Source organism: Ambystoma mexicanum, chromosome 9 (genome assembly GCF_040938575.1).
Source record: "Ambystoma mexicanum isolate Mex_15411 chromosome 9, UKY_AmexF1_1, whole genome shotgun sequence".
NCBI lineage: Eukaryota > Metazoa > Chordata > Amphibia > Caudata > Ambystomatidae > Ambystoma > Ambystoma mexicanum.
Genome location: NC_090931.1, coordinates 1,101,679,916 through 1,101,692,171, shown reverse-complemented (window position 1 = coordinate 1,101,692,171; position 12,256 = coordinate 1,101,679,916). Strand labels below are relative to the sequence as shown.

The following is a 12,256-nucleotide window of genomic DNA, read 5'->3' as shown; positions in this document are numbered from 1 at the left end:
AGCAGGTATAACCTGTGAGAAAGGTTGTCAGGGGTACTGGCAATCCATGTGTTATACCGTTTGAAAATAAAATCTGCATTACCATGTTCTGCCTTGTCAAAAAATAAAATCCACATGCGTTATTCTGCTCCTTGATTTCTGTCTCATGTATAGTGTTTTTTGCTGGACTGCTGCCTCATAGATATTTTGTCTCACCTATGCATTCTTATATATTTCTCCTTCATTGCTGCCTTATATGTGTTGCCCCTTGATCAACTTCTGATGTATCTACAGTAGTCATAGATTGATTGTCCATTCACTTGTGTGCCCTTTTGTTTACATGCCTTCTTAATTAGCCTGTTTATCATTTTACCTTCCACCTAACTACACATTCTAGGGCCACCCCCAAATTACACCTGATAGTACTCCTATCCTATGCCCATGCTAATAACATCCAAACTCTACACCTCCCCTGCTACCTTATCATGCAGCACCCTCCAGCAACCCTTAACCCATCCTCTCTGACAGACGGAGATTGTCAGTAGAAAATCTACCAGGATACCTTCACTGAGGCTCCCTTCTGGATCCAAGAACCCCAAGTGTTCTCATTACATATGTAAGGAACTCGTGGTGGCAACAGTAAAGACAGACACAAGTGATCACAGTTCAAGGTGTTTATTAAACTGTATAAATGGGTGAGAAAAATCTAAGATGGGAGCAAGCTACGACCAGCAAATAATAAGTCGGAACTAGTGGCGACTTGTCAAATAAAAAGGGCCTATACTAAAAATGTTCACCAAATGATAAGTCAGGATGGTATGGCTGGGTTTTCCCTTCCCCTCATATTTAGCAAAGGGCAAGGTAGGATCTTTGAGCACAGCACACTCCTGGGCCTCGCCAGCACGAGGTTATAGTTCCTTTCAACAATGCCAGGACCTTCAGGGGCCAAGTCTCTTTCTTGTAAAGTCTCTTGCCTTAAAAGGCCTGCTGCACCATAAACAATAAACAAACAAAAGTTTATTTGGTAATCTTTCACCTTGGGCAATTTCTCCTTGCCCCTTGGAGCCCCCTCAGCCGGGCTCAGCCGGGGTCGAAACCTTCTTGCAAAGTTAGCCTCCCTCAGTCGGGTTCACTACAGCCTTTCACTCAAAACGTAACATTCAAAAAGTCTCAATGTCTTCGTAGGCATCCCTCAGTCAGTTTCACATGTTCCCATATCAAAGTTCACAATCTCATCAGAAAGTGGGGGTTCCCTTCCCTTGCCTTTCTCCAGGCATCCTTGTGTTGGGTTCACATTTGCCAATTTCACAGTTTCCTCAGTTTTCCTCAATGTGTCAAAGACTTTAAAGTGTATGATGAGTTTTGCTCGAGCCTTGTAGGACCACTTTGACACTTCACGCTGGCCTCTCATAAGGCCTCTTGGTTCTCATAGTTTCAACAACACAACACAACACAACCCAAAAAGGCTCCAGTCCGCGTCCTTCGAATGAGTGCCCCCGTGGCACCAGACCACTCTGCTTCTGGAACTTTTACTATGGTTTCTTCAAAGTTCAATTACACACGTTCGGTTCACATTTGCCAATTTCACAGTTTCCTCAGTTTTCCTCAATGTGTCAAAGACTTTAAAGTGTATGATGAGTTTTGCTCGAGCCTTGTAGGACCACTTTGACACTTCACGCTGGCCTCTCACAAGGCCTCTTGGTTCTCATAGTTTCAACAACACAACACAACACAACCCAAAAAGGCTCCAGTCCGCGTCCTTCGAATGAGTGCCCCCGTGGCACCAGACCACTCTGCTTCTGGAACTTTTACTATGGTTTCTTCAAAGTTCAATTACACACGTTCTTTGTTCAACTATGTTGCTGCGTGCAACCCTGGGCTAAGCACAGTTCGGTTTACTATCAGTCTTCCCCGTCTCACCAGGTGTGCTGAACTTTTGGAGCTTCTTGTCTCTGGAGTCGAGGACGAGACCACGGCAGTAAACGCTTTTCCCCGCTTTGGCCTTCAGCACGGTAGGGCCCTGTTTGCCATTGACAGCTGTCACTCCACATGCCACCTTCCTGGTCCTATGATTTTCCTTTCTGAGGTTTTGTGGGTCTGAGTTGAAAAGGGCAAGGACTATTCCCTCCTCATCATTCCTCCAAATCTTGCTGCCTTACTACTCCGTTTGAACTGCCAGTCTGGAATGGCTGTTTCCTTGTGTGTTCGGCATTGCTCAAAGTGTGTTCTTGTGCCTGCCTTTTATCCCTGTGGTGAAGGGACAAGACCGTCACGTGTGTGTAGTTGTTGTCAATTGCCTGATTCTGCCTGACCCTTGTGGAACATGTCAGGCAGTGGCTTTGGTGTTAGTCTGTTGTATTTCACAGTGTAAGAAAGTGTTTGTGTCGGAAAGGTGGGATAGAGCTTCTAAGTATTATGGGTTAGGATGGGAAAATGCGTTAGAAAGAAGGGGGTACAGCGTCTCAGCCGTCAGTGTCTCACTTCCACTCCCTGAAGAACCCCCACCCAGGTGATCCTCCCCCACTGGCCACCTGGATGACAGATCTCTAGGGACTAGCGGGTGAGGCACCTTCAGGTTTCTCACACATCTCATCAATTGGGAAAGGTTTCTTCCTGTCTGCACTCATTAGTAATTCAGGTTTTGCATCTTGACTCTCTCTCCTCCTAATAACTTCCTTTCACCACTCTCTTATTGGGTCTAGCACCAAGATGCCACCAAAATGGCAGAAAGAGTGCTATAAAAGATCACTTCATATTACATTAAATGGAAATACACCTGGACATGAATTGGATGTAGAGAATTTTGACACTGTATTACGGCTGTTATTGGTTCAAATTTTGGTTCTTCTGTTAGCAAATTTCAGATTTATTTAGGTTGATATGGAATAGTGCCAGCTATTGCACCGATCAAAAAGGATGTGTTTTTTTAAAATGTGAGGATTCATGTTGGGACTGGCATGAGGCCCAAAAAGATACATTTTAATGTGGATTATACATTGTTGAAGTTTTGTAGCTGTGTTTGCATACATAGTTATAACTTACATAACATCGTTTTTTTAATGTCATCCACTGTTACAATGCAATGGAAAAACTGCTAAAAAGCCAGGTGTCCTGTCATGCTCTTCCAATTCCATCATGAATTCCCCTAGCCCCCATGATACAAGCGTTCGTCTCTTATCGCAATATAGGAGAACAGCAATAGCTTGGAAAGCACATGGCAGTTACTCATTAAAAGAGCTGCCACTGGATAGGTGCCAGTCAATAAGTACTTCACTGCCCTAAGTCGAACAACTATAGAATATTAAGCTATTGCTTGGGTTATCTTTGAAAGAGGGATCAGTGTAAAGATATTGTTTACTGGTGTGCTCTCAGAAAATTCTACATATTGCTTTTTCTATAGATACCTATTTAAAGTGCTTGAGATATACAAGGACCATACATAACACTTGTATGTCGAAGTTTCTGATTTGAAAATAAGCTCTTGGCAATAGTATGAGTAATTTATTGAGAACTTCTGTTTTCTCCAAAAGCCTTTGTGAAATGAATGGTGACCTCAGTACAGCTTCTATTGCTCATAAATTCACTTCATACAATACCACCATCACAATTGGAACACATTGTCAACTATGGTGTAACTTTCAGCAGAAAGCACACAATGACAGAGGGCTGCATGGAGATGTAGATTACAGTAGCTTCAACCCAATCAAGCAGATTTGATGCCGGGTGGTTGGAGAGTTCTCTTTCAATTGTTTACAAGCACGCGCATTTTACTTAAGGACATATTTCCTCCAAGCGCTTGAAGTTATCCAATTTGCAATGATTTGAATACAAGAACCCTCAGTTACACGCTTTGGTCATGCACACATAGATCGTGGGAGCGTGCTAATGATTTTTAAGTGGTTCAACAGCTTACATTCAGAAAATCATATAATGCAGATTGATTGTTTGTATGTCTTTTTTCCGCAGAAGAACAGTAGTGTGTCCAATAATTGATGTAATCAGTGATGATACATTTGAATACATGGCTGGATCAGACATGACATATGGCGGCTTCAACTGGAAACTTAATTTTAGATGGTATCCTGTCCCACAAAGAGAAATGGACCGGAGAAAAGGGGACAGGACGTTGCCTGTAAGGTATGAGAATCAATTGAATTGTATGTATTGTCTCAATTGCAAATATTTTCTTTTTTTCATCAGAAACCTATGCATAAGCAGACACTTCAGAGATCAAAGCAGTCTCACTAGTGGGTAGCTATGAATTTGAGCTGTCACTAGCTGAAGATGGGGTTAGGGCACGGGTGCACAACATACGGCACGCGGGCCAGTTGCGGCCCACCATGCTGTTTTTTCCGGCCCACAAGGTACAAAGACTTTCCTAATGGAGTGCAGCCCGCAAGCAGCATTGGCCGCCCTTCATTAGGAAAGTCTTTGAAATTCTTCCGGGCAGGACAAAACACTGGCCCTCATTGACTCAGCACACACGCACCACGTAGCTCCTATGAGCCGCGTAGTGCGTGTGTGCTGCGCCAATGGAGGGCCAGCACTACGGCTGGCGTGGCCAGTAAGGCTTGATGCCGGAAGGCATTTCAGCCTTACCATGCCCACGCCAGCTGTAGTGCCAGAGACCTCGCCAACGTTCCAGCTAGCCTGCCTTCCAGCACGTCCGTTAAGTGGTCTGTTTGCTTGTGTCTGTGTGTTTGGTCTGTTCTGCCTGTATGTTTGTGTGGGGTTTGTTGAAACGGGGGGGCGGGGTCGGGTCTGCATGAATGTTTGTTTTTGTATGTTTGTGCAGTGTATGTTAAGATGCGTGGGTGAGGGGTGTCGGGTCTGCATGAATGTTTGTTTTTAAGTGTGAGTGTGGTGTATGTTGAGATGTGGGGTTGGGGGCATCGGGTGTGCTTGAATGTTTGTTTTTGAGTGTAAGTGCGGTGTATGTTGAGATGGCGGGGGGGGTGGGTTGGGTCTGCCTGAATGTTTGTTTTGGAGTGTAAGTGAAGTGTATGTTGAGATGCAGGGGTGGGCGGTTCGGGTCTGTATGGGTGCATGTTTGAGGGTTTGTGTGCTGAGTTTGGAGGTTGGGGGGGTTCAAGTCTGTATGGGTGCATGCTTGAGAGTTTGTGTGCTGAGTTGGGGGCGGGGGGTACGGGTCTGTATGGGTGCAAGCTTGAGAGTTTGTATGCTGAGTTGGGGGCATGGCGTCTTGGGGTCTGTATGGGTGCATGCTTGAGAGTTTGTGTGCTGAGTTGGGAGGTTGGGGGGTTCAGGTCTGTATGGGTGCATGCTTGAGAGTTTGTATGCTGAGTTGGGACGATGGGGGCTTTGGGTCTGTATGGGTGTATGCTTGAGAGTGTGTGTGCTGAGTTGGGGGTGGGGAGTTTGGGTCTGTATGGGTGCATGATTGAGAGTTTGTATGCTGAGTTGGGGGGGTGGGGGCTTTGGGTCTGTATGGGTGCATGCTTGAGTTTGTGTACTGAGTTGGGGGTGGGGGGTACAGGTCTGTATGGGTGCATGCTTGAGTTTGTGTGCTGAGTTGGGGGTGGGGGGTTTGGGTCTGTATGGGTGCATGCTTGAGAGTTTTATGCTGAGTTGGGGGGTGGGGGCGTTGGGTTTGTATGGGTGCATGCATGAGAGTTTATATGCCGAGTTGGGGGGGGGTTGGGGCTTTGATTCTGTATGGGTGCATGCTTGAGAGTTTGTATGCTGAGTTGGGGGGTGGGGGCTTTTGGTCTGTATGGGTGAATGCTTGAGAGTTTGTGTGCTGAGTTGAGGGTGGGGAGTTTGGGTCTGTATGGGTGCATGCTTGAGAGTTTGTTGCTGAGTTGGGGGGGTGGGGGCTTTGGGTCTGTATGGGTGCATGCTTAAGAGTTTGTGTGCTGAGTTGGGGGTGGGGGTACAGGTCTGTATGGGTGCATGCTTGAGAGTGTGTGTGCTGAGTTGGGGAGTGGGAGCCATGGGGCATAGTGTTTGCATGAGGGGTGGGGGCCATGGAGCATAGTGTTTGGTTGAGGGGTGGCAACCATGGGACATAGTGTTTGGTTGACAGGTGGGGGCCGTTGGACATAGTGTATGGTTGGGGGTAGGAGCCATGGGGTATAGTGTTTGGTTGGGGGTGAGGGACATGGGGCATAGTGTTTGTCTGGGGCTGGGGGTGAGGGGGCCATGGGGCATAGTGTTTGGTTGGGAGCAGGAGCCATGGGGCATAGTGTTTGGTTGGGGGTGGGAGCCATGGGGCATAGTGTTTGGTTGGGGGTGATGGACATGGGGCATAGTGTTTGGTTAGGCGTGGGAGCCATGGGGCATAGTGTTTGCTTGAGGGGTGGGGGCCATGGGGCATAGTGTTTGGTTGCGGGTGGGGGCCATGGGGCATAGTGTTTGGTTGGGGGTGATGGACATGGGGCATAGTGTTTGGTTAGGGGTGGGAGCTATGGGGCATAGTGTTTGCTTGAGGGGTGGGGGCCATGGGGCATAGTGTTTGGTGGTGGGTGGGGGCCATGGGGCATAGTGTTGCACTCCAAGAGTGAACCCAATAATAAGCTAAAACAGGCACAGTTAGGAGATGTACATCCTATGCTTTTTGAGGAAACCTGACTCAACGAAGGCCATACTCCTCTTGGGCAACCCAAACAGCAAAGTATAGCAGTCCAAAATAAAGGAATGTCCAATCAAGGGTCAATAAAATATATATAATTTAATTAAACAGACGATATACAATAACTAAGTAGAAATAAATAACAATGGAAAATGTGTAGTACAAAATGTAAGTTTGAATTACAAATAAAAATTGGTACAACTCAAAAATGTATTCTTTTTCCATGTGTTTGATACAAATTGGGGGTTGGTAAAAGCCTCCTGCTATGGCCTGCCTATTGCCCCACCCACATTTACTTTTTGGCCCACTATAGCCATCATGTAAGTTACTTTCGGCCCGCTGTCAAAATCAGTTGTGCACCCCTGGGTTAGGGTGTAATTATAATATGTGGATGAAACGCATGGCCAGGCAGCAGAAAGGAGTGTGTACATGGTGCTATGTATACACACATTTCATGGTGAAGGTGATCATGGTTTGTGAGGGTAAAGTGCAGGGGTTGTTCCTGAGAGAGGAGCGTGTGCTTAAGGATAGCCTGAAATGTAAGGATGCTGGTGAGTTTGATTTTATGGGATGAGCTAGAGGATGTACATGATGAGCAAGAGACATCAAGACGCTAGAGCACAGTGTTTGAGGAGGATAATAGTCTGAGACAGAAGACACTATTCAATGAGGGCGAATTGTTGGATTTGATATATACCAGCAAAATGTAGCTCAAGTATTTACATAGCCAGCTAGTGATCAAGTTTATAAAATGCCATCAGTAAAGCTTCCCTTTGTTTCTATGAAAACCTGATAGCTAGTCATATTTTCTAAAAATACGATTGTGATCAACCAAGTTCACAAATCGTTGTATTGCAAGTAGGCTCACAACTTTCTGTTCTGTCTAACTAACCGTTCTACAAGATCATACAAAAGAATCGTGTTCTGGTAGCATGGAAATGGTATAATCAATCAGAATCATCAGTCATGCATTACTTATGTGTATATTATTCTGTATATACATAAGGTTTTATAGTCGCACACTCACAGTACAATTTCAGCAAAATGCTGGTTTTGCAAAATGGATAAATCACGTGAAAAGCTGTCACATGATCATCATCAGTCTCAAAATACTTGCCAGAATTTGTCACAGCAATGCATTTATCTGGTTCTTCTACATGTCACCAGCCTTGAACAAAACACTCTGTGGAAAAAAAGGCGTCACATCTAGGGGATACACATTGAGCGTAGAAAACTATTAAGACATTTTTGGATTGGGTGATTTGTATAAGGGACCTACTCTTGCACCCTAAAAATATTCAACACATCCCTGAAGAAATCGCACCACACTGCACAATGTAGTAGTGATTTCAATTAATATGTGTTTTAATTTAGTTAGTAATATGTGAAAAACAATTGCTTCCAGAAAGACCTATCGAATCGGAAAATGCTTGAATAATGTATTGGGTCACCTAACAAACGCACAAACACACACACACACACACACATAAATGGATATATTAAATGCAAAACAATTGCATTTATTAGTCAACATTTAAAACATTACAACAGTAAAATGTGACTTACAAATCCACAATAAAGCACAAATAAATAAAGGCTATCCTTCCTGCGAATATATATTTTCACCTATCAATGATTTGATAGTGTAATATTCCACTACTTCTGGGATGTAGTTCAACATTTGTCCAATCTCTTTGGTACCATCTCACCAAAGAGTTCATATCTGACCTGGTTTGGTGGGAATTCTTCCAGTGAGAAGCAAGAAAAGTGTTTTGTGTTTTGCGACCTGCCTATATTGAATTGGGAAACACACTGAACCCATCCCACCACCTCATAACCCTGTGTGGCAGCTCATGAACGTCCTGTCTTTGATGCAGATATCATGCTTTCTTTTCTGTGTGAATTTGGATTTGATGCCCAAGCCCTGCTCAATATGGCTATTTGAATTTGGAGTTTCCTTTCTCTGCCCCTGCAAAGTGTCCAGCTTGCTCATCTCTGGAAGAATTCCCAACAACGCCTGAGTGTAAAGCAGTATGGAAGACATCACATCCTTTGTGTGGCCGGTGAAATGTTGTACCTATCTAACTGCATTTCATGACAGATTTATATTGGCAGACGGACAAGTGATTTACATCATTGATAGCTTGAATATGTATGTATGTATGGTAATATATGGAGGACAGGAGCATTGGTATTTTTGTCTGACTGCTTCTGTCACATTTTGTTTAATGATTTGAATGTTATAATTTGCAGTTGTAATGATTTCATATGTTGACTAATAAATGCAAGAGTTGTACATTAGTTTGATCCCCTTAAGTGTCTATTAGATGACCCTATTCTAATAGGGGAAACATTTGGGTTGGATGGGTCTTCTTGGAAGAAATTGTTTAAAAAAAAAAGAAAAATATTATTGTATTTGGTTACATCAAAACCTTTACACAAAAAAACGTATTTAAAAACAACACACAAGCAATTATTTATAGAATAGTTCTGTAGGTAAAAACAACAACTTCATAATTTAAATAGATTTGATTCATGGTGCATACTTCAATTCTTATAAATTCACAAAATCTCAACATCTCTAGAATCAAAGATACAGTTGCTCCTTTAAAAATCATTGACACTAAATTGTGTCTACGGAAATATTAATAACATATTTAAAATGATTTATCAAAAATGTGTTTCTTGCATCTTTCAATTCAACACACATTATTATTAAGTGTCTCAAGGATTCAATTTCTTTGCCACTAAAACAACAGAGATGTGATAAGTCATTTTGGCGATTTCTGATCGACAGTATTTGCCTTGTTTTCCACATGCTTAAGCAGAATCTTAGAAAATGTATCCGTCTGCATCGACACAGAAAATATTGCAAGTAACTTGGTAACAAAATCCATGCTTTTGGATCTGATTAAAAGTTTGTGATGTTTTTTTTTTTTACCTTGTTTGATTGTTTTACACTAATCGGTTCTCCACATTTTTAGTTTGACTGACTCGGGTCTGTTTTACAAGGTCTCCCAGTTGGATCCAATTTTGGCCAGTCAACTTAAACACTGAGTTTTCCATTTAGTTAAAATGGACAGAGGGCATACTTCAAATACAGTCGCCTTATAGGCTAGAATTAAATCATGTGGTGCTGTGGTAACTTTTCTTAATAATTACGACAACTTCCATTTGACAATTGCTTGTAATGATAACTAACCCATCTCACCTTAGAATCTGAATAGGAGTTCCATTTGGGACTCTCAACACTTTTTTCCAGAAGATGCCATCTGTTTTATTCCAAGATAGTTTTTTCACGGCTAGTTTTCCTTCTACTCCATAGGTAAGTGTTGGAACAACCTTTTGTTTATAAAACAATAGCACAGAGAGATACGAGAATGTACCATATTTTTTGTGCATCATCAGCACTTGGGATGCAGCAGATTCGACTTTGGTTCTTAGCTTCTCTCTATAGGGCAAATTGATTCGAGTTGCATTTAGGAGAAATCCCAGGTATCTATACTCGGATGCAACAATCACAGACTCATTATGAATTTTCCATACCGATCTGGTTAGTTTCTTTCATTTTCCTGGAGTGAAGATCATGATGTTTGATTTCTTAATGTCAATTGTTAGCTTGTTTTTCTGACAATAGCCATGTAATGCATCCAGAGTTCTCTGTAACCCAATGGGTCTTTGGTCTATAAGGACAAGATTGTCCGCATATAATAACCATGTACAGGAAGATGTGCAAATTGTGTAGGAAAAGCTTGAACTTTCATTAGATGGGGACCAAGATCTCTTATAAACAGATTAAATAGAATTGAGGCAGGACACATCCTTGTTTCAGTCCTCTGATCATTTTGATCTGATTCGTTAGGAGTCCTTGTTGATTCAAATGTATCTAAATTGTTGTTCCTGAGTACATGTCCTTTATGATCTCTAATAGATGAATCGGACAGCCCCACTCTTCTATGTTTGCCCAAAGCTTAGTACGATCAACTGCGTCAAATGCTAATATGAAGTCAATGAAGGCAAGAGAGATCAGTTGGGCAGTGGATAATGCAGTTTCTTTAATTGTAGTTCAGGCCACTAAATTAAGCATGGTTCCCAGGTCTGCTCTGAATCTCAATTGAAAAACATCATGTATAGCTTTCACCTTTATCCATTTTAAAAGCTCTTTTAGGACTAATCTTGCAGATTTTTTTCCAATGACATCAAGCAGAGCTACGGGGCGGTAATTTGCAGGGTCCTGTCGGTCTCCTTTCTTAAAGATGGTATAATTTTCGATTTTGTCCATGACTCTGGAATTTGTTGAGTTCTTAAGATATGGTTAAATAATGTGGTCATTATCTTTACCCATTCGTTGACATGACTCTTTAGCATTTTGTTAGAAATGCCGTCGGGTCCGGCAGCACTTGTGTTAGATAACCTTTGTATGATTATTTTCAGTGTTTTGGAGTCAAAGTTTATTGTCCAAGAAGTACTTGGTGGAAGATTATGAGCTTTTTGATTAACAGTGGAAGTCAGGAACAAGGTTTAAAAATGAGAAACTCAACTATCTTTAGGTATAGTGTTTGCTTGAGAGCCTATTTGACATGAGCTAATTGCCTTCTTTAGGAGGGACCATCTGGCTGCACTGCTTTTAAATATCAGTGCAGTCAACATTTGTTCCGCCTGTCTTTGTAACAGTTGTTTTATGGCTCTTTAACCAATTCTTCAGTTTCTGTTTAAGTCACCTAATTTCATATAAGCCTTCTACTCCTTGAGATTGTTTTATTCTAATTTCTCTCCTTCTTTCTCTTTTTTTACTGTATTTCTTTGTCAAAATTATATTTGTTACTCAGAAGGAGGCCCGTGAACAGACTGTCGGGCTATGAGTTGTTGTAATGTCACGGGATATGTTTTTATGTCATGTGGATGTTCTTTTAGATGTTCATCCACCAGATGTAATGAGGAGTTAGTACAAACAAGACGGTTACCTCATGCAGACACTTCTACCGGCGCACTGTAATGGTCAGTACTTTGCCAATTTATCGGTAGTGACCAGTCCGCAGTAAGCAAATGATGATCGCTATTTACTTGGGGAGAAACGACTACGTCTTTGATCCACCAGTATATTTCTCTGGATACATAGAATTGCAGCACCAGATTGAGGCTGAGTGTCGCTTCGCTGCCAAGCAACACCTTTGAATTTATTTTCCAACATCCGCTGGTAGGTGGAAGAAGCCGGCCCAACAAAGGCCTGAATAAGGCCCTGTTTGCCCCATCTGTAGCAGTTACCCCTACAATGCGGAGAGGGCAGGTGCCCCCTCTAGCCCATCGTCCAATTGCAGCAACATGAACGTGGACCCTCGCACGACAACTTTGTCTCCTTCTGGTGAGGCCCCTTGATCGTAGTTCTTGTGTGCTGATTCGCACACCTGGCGTACTTCCTAAGGTGTCCTGCTGCATTTATTCATCCTGACACCCTACGCGATCGTGAACTGCTTTGTTTTCTTATATTTCGTGAAAACAAAATGCCAGGCGCATTGCGGCACCAGATTGAGGCTGAGTGTCACTTCAAAGCCAAGCAACGCCTTTGAATCCACCAGCAGTCATATGAAACCACCCCGACGAAGGCCTGAATAAGGCCCTGTTTGCCCCTGTTCGCCACAGGGTGCAAAGAGGCTACCCACATCTATTCAAGGCTGCTAGAAACAC

The 12,256-nt window shown here is 42.9% G+C and overlaps 1 protein-coding gene across 5 annotated transcripts in view; it reads left to right on the top strand.

The window, feature by feature from the left end:
- The window catches only part of GALNT13 (polypeptide N-acetylgalactosaminyltransferase 13), a 1,280,472-nt gene that overhangs the window by 592,415 nt on the left and 675,801 nt on the right, over window positions 1-12,256 (top strand). For all 5 annotated transcript variants that reach the window (XM_069616427.1, XM_069616426.1, XM_069616425.1 and 2 more), the window contains exon 5: window positions 3,946-4,116. In XM_069616427.1, coding sequence (XP_069472528.1) covers window positions 3,946-4,116 — 171 coding nt within the window. The remainder of the gene's footprint in view (window positions 1-3,945; window positions 4,117-12,256) is intronic.